Genomic DNA, 20,836 nt, shown 5'->3' on the forward strand with positions numbered 1-20,836 from the left:
AGGGAATAAAATGTCTGGTCAAATGCTAAATAAATGACTAACATGAGTTAATGTTTTAAAAAAAACAGCACAATACAGTCCATGCCAGCCTGTCAGTTTGCTGGTTACCTGAAGATTTACTAAGATGATCAGAGATAATTTCCAATTTTAAAATATGGACCCTAAGAGTTTAAGAGAAAATACATATCAAATCAAACGTTGAGTGCTACTGCATATAACAGACTCACACCAAGTGCAAGTTTTTGCTATTATTGATGCCAATTAACTGCAGGAGCTCAGAGTTCTTTTAAGTGATCCACCTAGTAAGATAAAGGACACCAGTCTCACATGAGAATTAACAGAGCTTATTTATGTTTAAATAAGAAACAAGCTAGGGGTTTCATAGGTGGCTCAGTGGTTAAAAATCCACCAGTCAATGCAGAAGACACAGGATACTCTGGTTCAATCCCTGGGTTGGGAAGATCCCCTGGAGGAGGAATTAATTGGTGACTGAGCACACAGTACACAAAAAACAAGCTAAAAGGGTTTCAACTCAATATACTTGATAAATAAGTAAGTATGTTAGTCACTCAGCTGTGTCCAACTCTTTGCAACCCCATGAACTATAGCCCACTAGGCTCCTCTGTCCATGGAATTCTCCAGGCAAGAATACTGGAGTGGGTTGCCATTCCCTTCTCCAGGGGATCTTCCCAACCCAGGCAATTCTTTACCATCTGAGCTACCAGGAAGCCCCAATATACTTGATAAGTAACTGAATATTCAGAGCTTCCCACTTCCATTAGAATGTTAGCCTCTGTAACTCCTTAATATAAACCTCCTCAAATGACTGCAATACCAACTTGCCCAGGTGAGCTACAACTGAATCACTTTAATGCTTTTGAATTTTGTAATTTGGCCATTTAAAAACTAAGAGAAGAGTAAATGAAATAAAACTCATGCTACTCTTGTACTTAAAGGATGCTAAATGCTTTCCCCTACTCCTCTGTCCAAAGACCCTCCTTGCAGTCACAAATAGAACTGTCACTAGGATCACACTGTAAAAATTAATCAAAGAAAGAGCTTTTTTAATATGCTTTTTAAAAAACAGTAATAGAGGTTCAGGTTAAACCAATCCCCTATTAAAAGAAAAATAAACAGTAAGGGCTGTAACTCAGAAGAGCTAACTTCATTTTATTTGTGTGTGTATTAGTTACTCACTTGTGTCCAACTCTTTGTGACCCCACAGACCATAGCCCACCAGGTTTCTCTGTCCATGGAATTCTCCAGACAAGAATACTGGAGTGGATTGCCATTCCCTTCTCCAGAGGAGCTTCCCATCTTTAGATGTCTACAAATTTTTTAAATCATACTCATTTTGAAAGAAAAGTATTCTTACCAACTAATCTTAGTTTTGAGAAGGAATTATATAAAATTCCATCCTACATGATTTCATAAATAAATCCTTCAACAAGTCTAATTTTTCCTAAATTTTAAGTTTCTGAAATCTCTCCAAAAAGGCTATTTTGAATAAAGCAAGTTACACATTCTCAGAGGTTAATGAAATACTCATGATAGTGAACTTTCACCAGAATTTTCTCAAATATTAGATCAATATCACATCAACAGCACACTATCGTTGAAAGAATTCTTTAACATTAATCATAAGTTCTCTATGTATGTAAAAGAGTAACACAGTGGTTTCAAAATTATTCCTAACATGATGCAATGCCTACAACCAATTTCAATCATGGATAAAAATTAAAAGCATCCTAGAATGTTCAACATGTGGATCCTCTTCAGGAGTCTTTTGCCATGATCAAACACACTAAAAAATCTTTACCTGAAAATTAAAGCATTAATTGCTACACTATTTTTCTCAAGCTACAATGAATACAAAGGTCAGATTTCCTACTGGCAGGGGTATATATAATCTCCATGGTGCTAAGTGGCAGAAACAGCACCTCAGAAATCTAAGAAAACATTTGAATTACACAAAATTCATATTTTCCTTGTACAAATTAGCAGCTGATAAGTTACTCAAAAACTGAGAATTATGATTGGAAAAAGTCTTGAAAATGAATACTTTCTTTTATTTACTTACATTGTAATCCAATGTGTATCATAACTGCTCCCAAACTGCTGAAAGGTACCAAAGAGTTTTGGAAGAAGACGAAGTGAAATTACTACTGATCTGAAATAACAAAAACAGATATTTATAGAAAAAAATAATTTTAACTACTATCAGTAATTCTAGCTCTTAACAGAAATTCAGTTATTTAAAATCAAACACAAAAAGAATTAATGAATTTTACAGATGCTTCTATGCAAACATTAGAGTTTTTTCTCTAAAGTATCAGCTTATTATCCACTGTGGCAAGAAATCTAAGTTTTAAAAAATTCAATCCAAAACTTTTAAAGTAAAATATACTATATAAATATCTGAGTATAAAAGAAAAGTGAAGCGCTTTTAAATATAAAAATTTTTAATGGAAGTTTTCTTTTAACAGTCATAGGTGTTTCTCAGGATTTAATCAAGGAAAACAAGCAGCAGCAGGTTGAGTCAATTATCTAGAGCAGGGCTTCTCAAAGTTTAGTCTTAAAGTGCCAACTCTGATCCAGTAGGTCTGGGGTAGGTTCAGGATTGCATTTCTAATAAGCTCACAAGTGATACTCAAACTGCTGGTTTGTGGACCACAAACAATAAATATAGAGAACACTTTTCAAACTACATAAATTATCACTTTCCCCCTATCTCTCACTTAATATAAACTGTATCTAAACTGACAATCACTGCATTATGAGCAATGTTAATAACAGAAGCACACCATAAACCTCAAGAAGCCTTGAGGTTTGGCTCCTTAAGGAGCCAAAAGGCAACATGAAATCACTCAAAGACCTCAAGAAGATCTGAGTATGTCTATCTTCTGGAAGAAAAGGGGGACAGGGAACACACTGATATACAAATCCCAGAATTCCTAGTAGGCAAGAAGGCTGCTTCCATGAGCCCTGAAAGAAGCACAACAAACTCTAATATTTTATTTTTAAGCTTAGGAGCAGTATTGCTTCATGAAAGAATTATTTTTTTTTAATTTGGCACCCTACTAACAAATACGGAGTACAAGTAAGTCCTCAAAAATGCCTACTCTTTTCGAGAGGAGTACCAGGAATATTAGTATACAAGGCTACACTTCTAAATAGGAGGAAAATCATGGCAAACGCCAAGCAGGAGAAACTGCAAAATTTCATCTTTCTAAATAAAATCCAAAGTACTTAAATTTGATTACAAAGCCACATGTGATCTGTCCCCATTTCTTCTATCAGTGTAACCTCTTTTCCTTCCCATCCTCCTTGAGCTATTCCATCAGCACACACAAGCACATTCCTGCTTCAGGGGCTTTGCTATTGCCTATGCTTGGAATGCTCTTTACCTAAATATCTACTTGAAGGACTCCTTCCCCCACTGTATTAAGGTTCCCTCAATATCAACAGAAACAATGACCCTGACAACTCAATAATTAAATAACACCTTCCCACTGCTCCACGAACCTCTTTATTGACTCCTTTACAATTTTTATTCATCATCATCACCTAATGAATATTCCTTTATTTAATGCTACCACTAGAATATGCTCTATGTGAGCAGACTGTCTTATTCATTAAAAATTCCCGCATATGTGCGTGCTGAGTATATATTTCCTCAAACAACAAACAACAAACCAGCAAAGAACTTAAAAGCAAGATTTTCAAGTAAGGAAGAAGAACAACAATGTACAATGTTATATTACAGTTCTGAAGTACAAAGAAGAAAATATTACCAGAAGACAGCATGCTAAGAGAACGTCAGAAGATCAAAACGACATTAGTATGTAAGAATATACAGTGGACTTCCCCAGTGGTCCAAGAGTTAAGACTGGGCTTCCACTGCAGGGACACAGATTCAATCTCTGGATGGAGAAGGTCCCCATGTCTCAAGGTATGGCCAATAATAATAAGCATACAGTGAAGAAATAAAGACAGTAAATGCCTGGTATCTAGTAAGTGCAAAGTAAAGATTCTTTAAATATTTAAAAACACTTAAACGTTTAGTATATTTTTAAATATTAAAATTTTTAATATTCTTCAGCAAGTTGCACAGTAGTGGTGCTTAGGAAGATAGACCATAGAGGATCAGGAGAAATCAGTTTCAATTTTAGATTATTTATCTAAAATCTTCTGTCAAAATTTCAGAAACATTAGAAGAGTTTTTCCCAAAAATTAAGACATAAAAAACTAGAATGTATACATATACATTATTTGACTTTATAAGCACAAAATCAGTAAGATAACACAATGAAAAAAGGACACAGGAAAATTTCACCTAAAATCACAGAAGCAAATTCCAAAATTATTTGCCTAGTGTAATTTCAAATTTTAAAATATACAGACAGACAGACTAGATATACCATAGCTCATTAAAGCAAGTCTTATACTGTGCAACAGTTGTATATTTTCTGAAAATCTTATTTCCTCTTTTGCATTCAATGCTGTTAAGAGTCTAAATTGTTTAAATTTACTTTCCAAGTTTTCTACAATGAACATGATTTCATTTTATAAAATGTAGAAGCAAGCACATGATGCTTGACATTAGAGAACAGGATGCCAGGCTCTGAGCGGGTAACAGTGGAAGATAATTAACTTACTTGGTGATAACAATAATTTATATTTCAATGTTAATGGAAACTTCGCAAGAACAGATGTATCAACTTGTTCCAATTAAAATCATATCATGCTGTACAGCAGAAACTACACAACACTGTGCATCAACCACACTCCAATAAAACTTTTCTAAATTTTTTAAAAATGTTATAGCATTTCTCCTGGAAGAACTGTTACCTTATCAACTTTTTTGCCCAAATAGTTTTCATTGCTGATATGCTTACAAAAAACAGAAATTATATTCATACTTATATTTCACAAATTCTTCCAAGAGTGAAAATTTTAAATATGAAAACATACAACCCTGGGCAACAACAGATTTAAGATAAAAAGGAACAACAGTCCTGAATAACAAGATACAGTTAGCTCTCCATAGCCACAGGTTCCTTATCTGGGGATACAGAGAGCTGACTGTCCTACACTACTGTCTATGAAGGACCTGAGCCCTTGTAGATTTGGGTATCTGCAGAGGAATCCAGGAACCAGTGCCCCACAGATACCCAGGGACTACTGCGCTAAGTTTAGAATCAGGAAAAATGCTATCATCTTAAAACTGCTCTGGTTTTTTGCTTAATTCCAAGTTTTTGTTGTAACCAGAAGCTTATTACTAAACAACAGTGTGGTATGACTCTAAGAATTACCCACGCTTAGGAGAATGAACCGGAGAAGACAATGGCACCCCATTCCAGTACTCTTGCCCGCAGTCCATGGGGTCGCGAAGAGTCGGACACAACTAAGCAACTTCACTTTCACTTTTCACTTTCCTGCATTGGAGAAGGAAATGGCAACCCACTCCAGTGTTCTTGCCTGGACAATCCCAGGGACGGCGGAGCCTGGTGGGCTGCCATTTATGGGGTCGCACAGTCGGACACAACTGAAGCGACTTAGCAGTAGCAGGAGAATGAACACATTTGCTGGTGGGCTTCACAATTAAAAAAGTCACATTTGGATGGTTTCCCTAGACTCCATATTTGAAGAAGACTGGTGTGTTCTACAAAATGCTATTCAGTCATTCTGAATTATAGTATATACCAACAGTTGACATGAAATGCTATTATGTAATACTGTCTTTACAGAGAGGAAACAAAACCAAAAAAAAGTACATAGTACCATCCATTTCTTAATTATATGAACCTCTAAACAAATCCCTAATATGTATAAGAATTTTCACTTATGTATTCTAAGGCAAAAAATTTCACACATGGATTAAACTACCTAGTACAAAATAGGAAAAAAAAAAAAAAAAAAGCACAAAATGGACAGGTTCCCAGAGTCTCAAATCAATTCTTGCTAAGTAGCACAGATTCTGATTCTGTGCTAGGTAGCACAGAATGTGAACACCTGTCTTCTAATACACATAAAACATCAAAGGGGCTGATTACAACTCAACCCTTACTTCCACCCTACTCACTGGACAGCAGTCTTATCTCACTGACCCAAAGTAACAAATTCTAAGCTGGAAAGTCATGGACTTTTCATTGTGGGAGTTACTGTCCACCTCATGCTCTCATTTTATGACAACATTCTGCAAACCAGTCTACTCTGTGTTTCTGTGTATAACTTTAAACTTCCTGCGCCACGGAAATGTCATTATACAGCTCATAAAACAACCTGCCTAAGACTAAAAGTGCATATGTCACATGCTGCATGTTTTAAAGCGTTTATGGTGGGTTCCATATAAATGGCAGAATTATGGACAATTTATGGAAGACTTTTTCTTTTTCAGATCTCTAAGCCCCCTTAGAAGTAATAAGGAAAAACTGCTGTTCAAAAGAAAGCTAAGTTCATTCTGTAAAATAAACTGTAATATGATCATAGAAAAGCAAAAAAAAAAAAAATTGCTGAAAGGTCTATAAACCACAGCAAGTGAGGAACTAGAAAGAAAATCAAAATGAGCACAAAGAAAATTTAAAAAAAATAAAACCTCTGTAAAGTATGTAAAAAATTGACATTATCAAGAAGTAGACATCTGTGGGGATTTGGGGGTAACATGTCAGAAAATGGTGTATGAGTAGGTTGCCGTGGTCCATCTGTTTCAACATAAGGAAGAGCTTTCCTATTAACACCCTTTCTCAACACTCCTTTCCTACAGAGATGACAAACACAGGGGGCTAGGCTTGGAGAAAGTATTCTTGTGTTTAGGACTTCTTAGACTCTGATGTCACTACTGACATTTCACACAATTCTCCTTTGTGAAACGCTGTCCTCTGTATTGAAGGATGTTTAGTAGTACCCCTGGCTCAAAGTAACATCTCCAATTCAACTCATCAATGTATCAACCAAAGATATCTCCAAGTATTGATACTGCCAAGGAAGAATCACTCCAGTTAAAAACCACTGATTCATCAGGAAACTGAAACTAATAATGGTTTTCTAAAAAGATGTTCAAAACTAATTTTTAATTTGCATAACTTTAGTAAGTTCAGTTGGTGTACACTGGATATGTTGTATATATCCAGGCTAAAAAATGCTACTATGCTCTAAGCATTGGTATATATGATACATTAATACTAAGACTAGAATAATAAATACAACAACCCTCTAAGGAGTAAATTCTGAGGGCAAATTTAACATCAATATAATAGTTATATTTACTATATTTTCCATACACCATTAAGTAACTATAACTGGGGTATAGGATTGCCTCCAACAAATGAAAATGCGTATCTTTTCAAGTTATTTGGGACTGAACAAATTAAAGCTTACTAAAAATTCAAGTTGGAAATTTTCCATACAGTTTTATACAGTTTTCCTACTGTCTCTGTTAAGATACCCTTGGAGAAATAAGTGCTCATTATGGAAAAACTGGAAAATAGAAAAGCATAAAGAAGAAAAAAAAAATAACTGAATCCTCCTAGAAGTAACTACTCTACAGCCTCACATATTGCTTATTATCTTTTTATTAAAAACAAATGGGCCTATGAGTATATGCCCATATTAATATACAACTTTTGAAAATGTATGACTCAAAGGCTACATAATATTTCCTCTTTCACATAGCTTTTTATATTTAAGTGTAACATTCATGTAAAAACATGTATAAAATTAAGTGACAATTCAAAATGAGGAGGTGAACATACGTATGTAATATGTACCCCCATTAAGAAAGAAATCCTCACCAGCATCCCAGAAGACTTGGGAAGAGCCCCCTTTCTAGTCACTGACAACCCAAGAGTAACCATTATCCCAACTATTAAATAGGTTTCTTGTTTTTAAACTCTACATAACGAGAGTGATAGAAATAAGCCTTTTTATTACGGCTTCTTTCACTCAACATTATGATTGTGAGATTCAACCACACTATTCCTTGCAGTTGTAGTTCTTTCATTGCTACTGTTATAAACATTTTATTTAACAAACAGTCCACAATTTAATTTTTCCTTCTTATTCTGTTTTTGGCATGTGGACAGCAGTACAAAGAACAGTTATTTTGAATAATGTTTTTATGAACATCCTTGAATATGTCTTTTGGTGACCATCTGGATGTATTATTGTAAGCCACATACTTTGCAGTGAACTGCTGGGCCATACAATATGCAGATGCACATATGGGGAATAAAAATTGATACAACTTAAAAAAATGTTCAGTAGCTTCAGGAAGACTATTAAAAGACAATTAACATTTTAAAATTAACTTCTGTAATACGTATATAAATTATGAAATATCATCCAGCCATTAAAAGCGTTCCTTTTAAATACATGTTGAATGAGGCAACTGATCCACTGCTGCTGCTGCTGCTGCTAAGCCGTTTCAGTCGTGTCCGACTCTGTGCAACCCCGTGGACTGCAGCCTACCAGGCTTCTCCGTCCATGGGATTCTCCAGGCAACAGTACTGGAGTGGGGTGCCATTTCCTTCTCCAATGCATGAAAGCGGAAAGTCAAAGTGAAGTCTCTCAGTCATCTCCGACTCTTCGCGACCCCATGGACTGCAGCCTACCAGGCTCCTCCATCCATGGGATTTTCCAGGCAACAGTACTGGAGTGGGATGCCACTGCCTTCTCCAACTGATCCACTAACAGGGACCTATTAGTAGTTTCTTACACCTGCATGAATAAGCAATTTTTCTACTGTGATTGTTCAAATTATAGACCTTTAAAGACCAAAAGTAGAAAATAAAATATTGAACATATTTTTCCTAATTCAATTAGGTCAAAAAATATTTTTTTACATAGTTAAATATTCAATAAAATTAGACATTTATATTGAGCCTGAGCGGAGGTAAAATGAAAATGTTAATATGTTCAATTAATAACTGAATTCACTATGAAAGAGAATGAAACAATATTACCAAAGCAGTATAAGACAAGGGAAACTGGAAACTGTATCAATAAGCAGAACTGAAAATCAAGAAATTTGTAATAATTTGAGCCCCAATAAAAAGTATACATATATACAGCAGAAGTCAAACCAGATAAAAAATACTAATCTAATTCTCTATGCACTACAGAAGTCAAAAAATCCACTCAGAAGGAAGAAAAATGCCATTATCAAAATGTATGTATTTCAGCTTAGTTGTTTACTTATCATATTTAGCTTCCTTTATATATAATAGCGCAAGAATATTTAACTTCAATCTGAAAATAATCACCATCATTCCCAGAATCAAGGAGACAGTATTATTATTCCCTTATTTCTGTTAGAGGGGATCTAATCAAGAGTGCCAAAAAGTGTTGAAATAACCAAGACCAAGTGATAACATATGAACACTGTGGGGGGAAAGAGTTTAATACAAAAACCACGATTACTTAAAAAAAAATTTTTAAGGCTAATAATGGTATATTAATTATGAATGATTACCATGTAAAAAACTGTCAATTCCTATTTACCTGTTGTTTCCTAAATTTTCAAGGCAACCTTCGATGAATCTCATTCGAATCTGTCTATCTGTAAACCAACATACTAAGGAACAGAGAAGTTTCTCTGCTTCATTTATTAATCCTTCAGAAAGATTAACCTACAAAAAGAATGTACATACATTAAGTTACTAACACTGATTGCATTCTGCTGTAATTTTGTAGTCTTTTGGCTTTATTAAATAACTTACTGCATCATCATCCTGGACTATATCCCACAACAAAGTGTTTCCTTTCTTGCAAACGTTATCCAAATTAATGTCTGTCACAGCATTACTGCTGAATTGATGTTTATGAACTGCAGGTCCTGAGGGGCAAAATATACCACACTATAGAGGAATGCAGCTGACTGAAATTGTAAAGTGAATTACAGCATTCATAAAAATAACAAATTCAAAGTGAAGTATAATGATAAATCTTTTATTACATCACAAGACAAAAACAAGATTATTACAATAGTTGCTTTATAAGTGAGAGAATAGTATTGTTTAGTTTGATACTACTAAAGTGAAGAGTTTTCATAATCTCTTCACTATTTCATAGCCTCTGCTCTATTAAGTATTATTATTTAATGTTTTCCTCATGTCAAAAGAACTGTATACAAATACCTGAAACCCAAATCAAACATAAAAATTACTGTTGATGGCTCAGATGGTAAAGAGTCTGCCTGCAATACAGGAGAGGGTTTGATCCCTAGGTCAGAAAGATCCCCTGGAGAAGGGTATGGCTACCCATACCATACCATAGGCTGACTGGCTATAGTCCACAGGTTGCAGAGTTAGACATGACTAAGCAACTAACACTAACTGAATTAACTATATAGCCATGGGACATAACTCTGTTAAGTGTCTTATATCTAAACACTTTTTTGAATTGAGAAAGTGAAAGTGAAAGTTAAGTCGCACAGTCATGTCCGACTCTTTGCGACCCCATGGACTGCAGCATACCCGGTTCCTCCGTCCACGGGATTTTCCAGGAAGAATACTGAGGTGGGCTGCCATTTCTTTCTCCAAGAGATCTTCCCAACCCAGGTATTGAACCTGGCTCTTCCGCATTGTAGGCAGACAATTTATTCAAAACATTCAATTAAATTCAAAAATTCTAGTAAATAATTCTCCCTAGCTCTGTTATATTAAGCAGAATTGCTTCTTTTTTAGCAGCTTTACATGAAATTTTCCTCTTAAACTGTACACGTACATTGATTTCATAAAATGAGAATTATGCAACCACCACTAGAATAGGGTTTTAGAACACTTTTACCACCTTAAAACATTCCCTCATACCTAATTAATTATATTTAATCCCTGAGCCCATTCCCAAGCCCTAGTCTATTTTTCTACTCCCACAAATTAGCATTTTCTAGAAATTTCATATAAGTGAAATTATACAATATGCATGTACAGTCTTATGTCTGACTTTGCTCACTTAGCAGAATGTTTTTAGAGGTTTGTCCACGTTGAAGTACCTATCAGTAGTGTGGTCTTTTTAATTACAGAACAATAGTCCATCATATGAAAATATTATTTTGTTTATATATCTACCAATTAATGAAAATTTGAAGTTTCCAATTTTTGTCTAATATGAACAGTGCTACCATAACACTGATGCAACCGGTCTTTGTACAGACGAAGCCCCAGTACTTTGGCCACCTCATGCGAAGAGTTGACTCATTGGAAAAGACTCTGATGCTGCGAGGGGATTGGGGGCAGGAGGAGAAGGGGACGACAGAGGATGAGATGGCTGGATGGCATCACTGACTCGATGGACGTGAGTCTGGGTGAACTCCGGGAGTTGGTGATGGACAGGGAGGCCTGGCGTGCTGCGATTCATGGGGTCACAAAGAGTTGGACACGACTGAGCGACTGAACTGAACTGATGCTTTTTTTTCTTTTGGGTAAATATTTAGAATTGTGGGATCATAAGGTAAACACACAAATACGTGAACGTTCAAAATTTGAAGAAACTGTCAAATTGTTTTCCAAAGCAGTTGTAGCACCAGTTACTGTTCCTCCAAATTCTCCCCAATACATAGCTATGGTCCTTCTTTTTAATTTTAGCCATTCTCATAGGTATGCAGTAGGATCTGTTTTTTATTTGAATTTCTCTAATGACTAATGATGCTAAGCATCTTTTCATGTGCTTATTAAGCTATTTGTGTACCTACTATGGTGAAATAAATCAACTCCCAATTTTTAATTAGGTTGTCTTACTACTGAGTTGTAAGGTAAAAGTTCTTATATGGTCTGGATACAAGCCATAGATACATGATTTGCAAGTATTCTCCCAGTCTGCAGTTTGACTTTTTAAGTTTGGGTTTTTTTTTTTTTGGTTTGTCTGTTCTGGTATCTGCTTTTTAAAATTAATTTTATTAAAATACAATGTAAATATAAAATCAGATACAGAACACTTCTATCTCCCCCAAAAGTTCTCTTCTGTCCCTTTACAATCAGTCCCCACCACCAACCACTGAGTAGACATCAACCACCGCAAATCACTTTAAGAAATTTTAGAAGTGCATATAAATAATATATAGTATGTACTCTTCTGTCTAGCTTTATTCACTTAGAATGTTTTTTACATTCATCTATGGTGTTGAATGTATCAGTAGCTGTTTCCTTTTTGTTCCACTGTGTGAATATATGACAATTTGTTTATCTACCAGTTAATTCCAGTTGAGGTTCATAAATGAACCAGTTAACATTCATGTACAACTCTTTTTGTGGACATGTTTTCATTTATCTTGGGTAAAATATGTAGAATAGGAATTCCAGCGTCACATGGTAAGTACAAATTTAGCTTTGTAAGAAACTGATAAAACAGTACTCTAAACTGGCTGTACTATTTTATGCTCCTTGACAGCACTGTATGAGACTGTAGTTGCTCTCCATCTTTAGCGTCATTTGATAGCATTAAGTCCTTAATTTTTCACCCATCCCAAGTGAATAGAAGTATCTCACTGTGGTTTTCATTTGCATTTCCCAGATGACTATCGATATTGAGTATCTTTTCATGTATTTACTGACCATTTCTATATCTTCATTTATGTATTAACAAAATTAACTACTCACATCTTTCACCCATTTTTAAATTGTTTGTCTTTCTGTGTTGGAATAATTCTTTATAATAGAAGAAGAATGGCAAAAAATTTAATAAATATGGTATCTAATTCAATTGAGCTCAATCTTAACCCATTCATTTCTCAACAACCACAATAACAAAACAACAAAAATGTCAGAACAGGGAATTCCCTAGCTGTCCAGTGGTTAGGACTCTGTACTCTCACTGCTGAGAGCCCAGGTTTGGTCCCTGGATGGGTAACGGAGATCCTGCAGGCTATGAGGCATGCCTCCACATCCCCTATCCTCCAAAATCCTGAAGTAACCTTATCTAGATCCTATGCTAGTAACATCTGAAATCAGAAGTTGTTTCCAAGATTCACAAATTGCATCTCTAAGTCTAATCACAGCAGTAACAGCATATACCTAATCTATCAGGTTGTACTTAATCATTTATTGGCATCCCAAAACCTATTTCCTAGGCTAGCAAATGGTGGTGGTGTGTAACCAAGCAAGAGGTTGAATACTGACCTTGACATTGCCAATTCTGTAACTGTTTTCCCTCCTAACTTCTCCCTTTCTTCCTTCACTTTCTTCTATTCTTAAACATCCTCTAATCTCCATTCATTCAAGTTTGGTCGTGTCCTATCACTTTTTTTAAGATTAATTTTAAAGTGATTAGAACATCATTTTTTGAACATTTTTATCACCCCAGACGAAAGAAACACCTTACCCTTTATCAGTCACCCCTCCTCTTGTTTCCCCCAATTACCCCTAGCCACAGGGAACCACTATCCATATATCTTAGTTATTTGATATAAATGGAACCATACAATATGAAATTCTGTGTAATCACCTACTTTTAAGTCTTAAGCTTCCAGAATATAAAATCTAATATAGCCATAGTGAAAGTGAAGTTGCTCAGTCATGTCCGACTCTTTGCGACCCCATGGACTGTAGCCTACCAGGTTCCTCTATCCATGGGCTTTTCCAGGCAAGAATACTGGAGTGGATTGCTATTTCCTTCTCCAGGAGATATTCCCGACCCAGGGACTGAACCCGGGTCTCCTGCATTATAGGCACACAGTTTTACCATCTGAGCCACCAGGGAAGCTCAATATAGCCATACATTTTCTCAAATACAAAGCTATAATTTTGCATATTATTTTTTAATTTCCTTTCCTTATTAAATATCTCTTGGTGGAACTCTAGCCTTCATATTCATGATGGACCATTCATAATAATTTCATTTCTTTGTTAAAATAAACTGTAATATGAAAGTTATTTGGTAAAAACAATGAAGTATAAAAACATTAACTGTTGATCTCTTTTAACAATATGTTACATTCACTTTAAATAAAGGAATACATTTTACTTAATACAGAACCTTACCTTGACTAAGATGTTCATGGTAAATAGATGCTAAATTGGGAAGATGTTGTTGGAGATGAGATGTTAGCTCTGCATGTGAATTAATCTGAACTAGCTCCTCTTCACACCCAGATTCTTCACCATCAAAATCAGCCATATTTTTTTCTGATTTTGCACTGACCTGGGAGCTACTACAACTGACATCATCTGCACTGAGCATATCATCAACCATATGACTGTAACACAGAGAAGAGCAGCACAAAGTTAGCAATTACAATTCAAACACACATTGTGATTCACAAAAAATCTCTCTCAAAACATCTGGCACAAGTTACAACATACTCAAGAATGAAGCTACATTTTGTTGTTAACACTATGGGATACTGACAAGCCTTACAAAATATAAAAGCCCACAAGTCAGCACTATGTATTAACTTTACATTATATCCACATATATGGTCGATCAACACTTCACTAAAACAACTTCAAAGGGAATAATTTTAGAGAAAAATCAGTAAAACTTACTGTTAGAATTATTCTATAAACTCAGATCTTAAAGTGAAACCTCAAATTTTATTTTGTTCAGCCACTGCAGAATCAAATGACTACCAGGAAAAAAAAATTTCAATTTAAAGATGCAATCCAGATTTGGTTGGTATTAACTGGGGGACTTTCACAAGTGGTTACCATACACAGAGAATATGGAAATGAGTAACATAAAAAATTAAATCATTAGGTCTTTTCAGGTGAGGGCTGGTGTGAACACTAAAAGAAATTTATAATGTGCCAAACTGAATATGCTGCTACCCACATTGGTTTTATGAACTAACTGCTTTGTCTTCAGTATGTCCTGGGAAGAATTATGAACGTGCATTTCTGTAATGTCAGACCATAACCAGTGGTTTTCAATCAGAAGGCCAAGGGGGCATCCAGGAAATGTCTAGAAACAATTTCTGGTAATTACAATATAGGAGATACCTCTAGTATACAGGGACACAGGCTAAGGATGCTGCTAAACATCCATGCTACAATGCACAGGAGAGCATTCACACTGCCGTAAATCCAAAACACAGAACTACGTGGCCCAAACCATCAACCCTGTCAAGACTAAGAAACGTTATCAGGGCTCCCCTGGTGGCTAAGTGGTAAGGATTTACCTACCCATGCAGGGGACATGGGTTCAATCTCTGCTTCAGGAAGATCCCACATTCCATGGAGCAACTAAACCCATGTACCACAACAATTGAGCCTGTGCTCCAGGCCAGGAGCTGCAACTCCTGAGCCCACATGCCACAACTACTGAAGCCAGCAGGCCCTAGAGCCTGTCCTCCACAATACAGAGAAACCACTGCAATGAGAAGCCTGCACACCACAACTAAGCCTCACTTCTCCCCAACCCTAACCCTAATTAGGGTTAGGGAGAAAGTCTGCATAAATATATAAATAAAATAAAAAACAAACATTACCATATACTCATATGGAATAAAGATAAGAACCAAAAAGCAAAGGAAATAAAGTAGGAACATGTATGGATATGTAATTCTCCCAAACAACCATCTTAAATTCTGAAAGGCCTGGCGAACAGTCAGGTCTAAGAAAAAGTCTGATCAAGCACTCATCCCTATTTCATCATTAACTCAAATATTACTACTTATAATGACAATAATAACAAATAGTAGCTAATATTTATTAAGCTCTGATTATATGCCAATCATATCAGCCCATGAAATGCTCACAATAAAGCCCAAGAGATAGGTATTATTGTTTCTATTGTATACACAAGAAAATGATGTTGAAAGAACAATTGAGTACTCTGCCTAATACTGTAACACTACTGACAGAATCACTATTAAACACAATGGGTATATTTCACAGATGATCAAAAAGCTTTATGCTGAGGCTTTAACTTTACTGATATCCTAAAAATGGAATGTGCATAAAATTCCCCTTTCCATGATCATATTTTAATGGAAGTATCCCACAAGCAATTTTCTATCTACTTTTAGGCAAGTTTAACAAGGAGTTGAAGATCTAAATCTGTACTTCCTATACAACAGTCACTAGCCATCTGTGGCCCTTGCACATGGAAAAAGTGGCTGGTCTAAACAGAATATGTGAGCAGTAGTAAATATGCACAGATTATTGAAAATTTAGCATTACAAAAAAAGAATGTTTGTTAATAATTTTACACTGATGACGTGGATATTACTGCTTTAAATAAAATTTATAATTAAAAATCAATCTTCTCTGTTTTATCTTGCTTTTTTATATGTGCCCATTAGAAAGTTAAAAATTGGGACTTTCCTGGCAGTCCAGTGGTTAAGACTCCATGCTTCCACCACAGGGGATCGCAGGTCCGATCCCTGATTGGGAAACTAAGATCCCTCAAGCTGCACAATGCAGCCATAAATCAATAAGGAAAGAAAATTAAAAATTACATATCTGAAACATGCATTTGTAGCTTACATTATATTCCTATTGGACAACACGGATCTAGAATTTATCACAACTGAATAAATGGAGGCTACAATTAACTCCCTGAAGAAAACGTAAGCTGTTTTATTTTTAGGTAGACTTACCCATCATGGTGGTGGTGGTGGTGGTGGTGGTGGTGGTGGTGATGCTGTGGACCTATAAACTGCCGACAATTAAATAATTCATTCCCAATAGCCTCCCCAAGAAAGTCCCCAGTGCGTGTAATACAAGATTCCTGAGATGCTTGTGCTATATGAGCAGCATTCATTTCCCCCGAAATATCATGTTCTGGGTCTTCAGAGTGTGAACAGGCATCTAGCATTCGTATTCTATTATCTACCGATGGCATTGACTCAGTATTAAAAACCAGGTCCTTTCCTGTTCCATTGTTTGTCCCACTTCTTTCTGATGGGCCTTGGGAATCCCCTAAGCAAATGCCTGCTTGACTTTCTAACTTCCTGTTCCGAAGATCCGTACCACAACTGCTTTTAGGAGGATTATGACCATGATCATCATCTTCATCTTCTTCTTTCAGGGCTTCAATATCTGCAATGTCTTCTGACTGTAACTCACTGCCAGGGCTCCCTGCTGACTGGCTTGCATGGCTAGAATTCACCTCATTGCTAGATCCATCACTATGTCCACTGCTGCTACCAGGACCACTACTTCCATCTTCACCACTGTTGGCAGTTTCATCAGAACTTCCCTGCATGGATTCCTACATTTAGAAATGAAGACTTAAATAAATATTTAACCCAGTAAGAAATGACATTAACACACTATACTTTCTAAAAAGACTGCCACATATTTCCTTGAACAATATAAAATGGAATTAAAAACTCAAAGAGAAGTAAAGAATTTAAATGATACTAACAAGATAGGAGAGGTCTTAACAGGGCTCAAGTTTATATTCCCAGTTCAAAGGATAAACATGGCACAAACCCAAATAACTCTTTAAAGGGGGAGGAAAAAAGGGTTTTCATACCTCTGTATCTGAAAGTCGCTGTTGCACATGTTTGGTTCTATTAATAAGTTGCTCATCCATTTCAATGTCACTGCCTCCACTTTGATGGGTATCACTGTTATCACTGCTTTGAGGACTGGCTGCAGGTGACCCTATATTAAAATGATGGGTGTTTTTTTTTTACTCTTACTTGTATTAATATGGATCTATCAGAATGTCATAATCCTTTGATTCTCTGACATACCAAAGCTTCATGCCAAGTAGCCAAAAATATAATCTGGAAATATGTTAACACTTGCCAATTACTTCTAAAGAGAATATACATGATTTCAATTAGAAGTCAAGACACTAATGATTTAAACAAAAAGGGTAAGACTGATAACTAGTAAGGATTTACATCTCCTGCACAAAATGAACTGATACACACATATAAAATCAATTAACTCTAGATGATCATCAAAATAAAACTATAAGTCATCTTGCCATACATTTCTAAGACTCAACTTACAAGGTGATGGTGCAGCTCTTCTGAGCTCTTCTTCCTCTGAAGGAAAAGGAAAAACAGGACGGAGATACTCTAAGTGACTGAATTTCTTTGGGACATGTATCAGTTGTTCTTATTACATAAACAACAAGATATAGGTAGGGAAACCTGTAATAATATAAGACCCCACCACTTGCCACAGTAGCTGTGGGAGCCTGCATAGAAAAGCCTAAGGAAAGAGTAGTATATGATGTCAGGAGACCAAAAAGAGGCGTAATGTTGGTAAAGTTTTAGAAAACCCTAGAAAGCTATACGTGTAAAAGCACACACAAAACACCTAAAATGACAGAAAAGTGTGAAGTAGAAAACATGAAAAGATAAATGTATCATTATGTTCTATTCTCAAAACTACATCTAAAACAAAACATGTTGACTGTTTTCTAACTTAAATTTCTAGAGATTTTATGAAACTTTTTTTTTTAAGGGAAAAATATCAATGAAACAAGATCCAATAACTACTTAAACTTCATTGCCATTACTTGAACAGTATACCAAAAGCATGAGCTCACTCCAATTTATTAACCTTTTCACAACACCAACAGCTCTCATTTCAAAATTGAGATTAAACTTAAACTAATTTGCAGAAACTACTTCACATCTGAGTTAAAAACTAGGGACAACTCACTTCAAATTACATAATACTTTACGAACCTTTCTTATTTCCAATGGGAAGATTAGTGTTTAATAAAGATGCAAAAGAACTCTGTTTAGATAGCTGGGCCTTAGCTGCTAGCGCATTATTCCATAGTGCTTTGATTAACATCGATGCCAAGTACAATGTCTTAAAAAAAAAAGGAGAAGTTGAAATTAGAGGTTTTAGGAAATATTGTAACAAATTTAATACGCTTTTGCTTAAATGAAATACCAACAGTAATAAACTACAAGTTAAATCATGTGAATAACAAATAAATTTTCACTTAAAAAACTTAACAAAAAAAAAATTTCATTATGTTTTGAATCAATTACCTGTTCGGTATGAACACTTGGCTCAAGAGCCGAAACCAGATTAAGAAGATGTCTAAGTGGTACTGGATCCAAATTCTTGATGAGTGAAGGAAATAAGTCATGTATGTATCGACTACAGTGTTTCAACTAGAAAATAAAAGTAGTGACAATAGTCAAATATAATTATACTGCATAAATAAATAAGCTGATAGCAAAAAAGTTATGTAAGTTTAAAAGTGAAGAAAGTGGCTGGTATGCTAATATGTTCAATACTAGCAAAGTATTAATTACCAAATTAACAAATGTAAGTTACAGTACATAAAACTGTGAAAATAAAATTACACTTTACCACAACTTCACCTTATCCAAGAAATCACAAGCACAACTTTTTAACCTCAAGAGGGAAGCCCACAATAAGTGATTTGTAAGTTCCAAGTATAAAAAGAATTCCAATTTAGGAATGTATCACTAATATACAAGCAAACAGCAAATTAAAATGCAGGAAATAAAAAACAAAATAAATTACAATTAGGAGAGAAAACCAAATAAATATTATTTTTTAAGTTTACAGTGGGCCCTTGAACAACATAGGTTTGAACTGTGTGGTTATACAAGGTTGGTTTGTTCCCCACTAATAATGATATGTTCCACAGATACAGAACTGTGGATACTGTGGAAGGCTGACTGTAAAATTATACATGGACTTTTGACTGTGCAGAGGGCTGACACCTCTAATCCCCATGATGATCAAAGATCAACTGGATTATATTTCTTATATTAAGTGGTTATAAAGTATTTATATAACATGTTCATTTTTAAAAGAGAGTCAAAACAGAAGCCCCTTTACAATCAAAGACTACATAATATAAACTAGGAAAGTCTACTTTGTTACACTAAACAGAATTAGGTAAATATGAGGGAAAATATAATTTTCAAAAAGATATGACTACTAAATATTACAATGTCAGTAAAACAAGCATGTTTTATAGCTACAAGGCTGTTAACTGCTAAATCAAGATATGCAACAAATATGACTAGGCCAGAAATACTCAATTTCAGGACTCCAAAAGTAAAACATATTCTATTATCTTCAATACATTAAAAATTTATTAGAAAATATAGATCCTTCTATTCTAAACACTGACTTTCATATTTTTTCAGGTGTAAATCATGTACCTTTTCTATACTGCATCATCTTATCAGGGTAAATATACACAACCTAATGTTTGAAACAGAGGTAAAATAAAATAACACTGGAAAAATTCCTCTATGGTGAGGTAACTTTTAATAAACTACTCTATTTACTTCAATCTACTATTTGATTCAACAGTGTTTACTTACACAATTGCTATACTTTAAGACCAAAACATCATTAGATTTTGAGAAGTGAATCATCAGTTATAAGTCTGCCCATTTTACAGATTTTACCTAAGAATATTAGTTTTAATATATTAACATTCTAATTAAGACTGTACTAACAGTTTATACTTGCTTTATGTCAACAAGTAGCTGTTAGATTTATACCATTCCTAATTAAAATGTGATTTAAAACATTCTATGCAATAAACATGATTTGTGACAACTTAAATGATTAATAAAATGGGATTTTCATGATAAATATAATTTTGATTATTTTTAAATAATAAAGACCCTTAAAAGATAATTACATAATCCTGTAGCGGAGGCAAAAGACACATAAGGCTCTTTACAAGATACACATTATGAAAACACATCCAAAAAGTGAGGAGAAAATTTTAAGATTGACAGCTTTAGTTACTGGTAAAAACAGCAGTGTGGAGTTGGTTCACAGACTCTTCACTAGTTATTGAAAAGAAAAGAGAGGAAAAGGATGTCAGGGAAGATGGTAGGGCAGAAAGTGCCAGGAATCCATCTCCGTACCTAAAAAGCAACAGTACTACAGAAACTGTATGAGGTAACAATTCCGAAACTCTG

General features: G+C 35.0%; 1 protein-coding gene across 4 annotated transcripts in view; it reads right to left on the reverse strand.

Annotated features, from left to right (window-relative positions):
- USP34 (ubiquitin specific peptidase 34) overlaps window positions 1-20,836 on the reverse strand; it is a 240,584-nt gene that overhangs the window by 118,666 nt on the left and 101,082 nt on the right. For all 4 annotated transcript variants that reach the window (XR_003513389.1, XM_027555584.1, XM_027555581.1 and 1 more), the window contains exons 11-19: window positions 18,905-19,030; window positions 18,590-18,719; window positions 17,903-17,938; window positions 17,416-17,546; window positions 16,535-17,148; window positions 13,977-14,191; window positions 9,720-9,835; window positions 9,502-9,629; window positions 2,081-2,170 (exon numbers count right to left, since the gene is read on the reverse strand). Coding sequence is in view for 3 of the 4 variants with exons in the window: in XM_027555584.1 (XP_027411385.1) it covers window positions 2,081-2,170; window positions 9,502-9,629; window positions 9,720-9,835; window positions 13,977-14,191; window positions 16,535-17,148; window positions 17,416-17,546; window positions 17,903-17,938; window positions 18,590-18,719; window positions 18,905-19,030 (1,586 nt within the window). In the remaining variant the exon portion in view is untranslated. The remainder of the gene's footprint in view (window positions 1-2,080; window positions 2,171-9,501; window positions 9,630-9,719; window positions 9,836-13,976; window positions 14,192-16,534; window positions 17,149-17,415; window positions 17,547-17,902; window positions 17,939-18,589; window positions 18,720-18,904; window positions 19,031-20,836) is intronic.

Source organism: Bos indicus x Bos taurus, chromosome 11 (genome assembly GCF_003369695.1).
Source record: "Bos indicus x Bos taurus breed Angus x Brahman F1 hybrid chromosome 11, Bos_hybrid_MaternalHap_v2.0, whole genome shotgun sequence".
In the NCBI taxonomy this organism is placed as follows: Eukaryota; Metazoa; Chordata; class Mammalia; order Artiodactyla; family Bovidae; genus Bos; species Bos indicus x Bos taurus.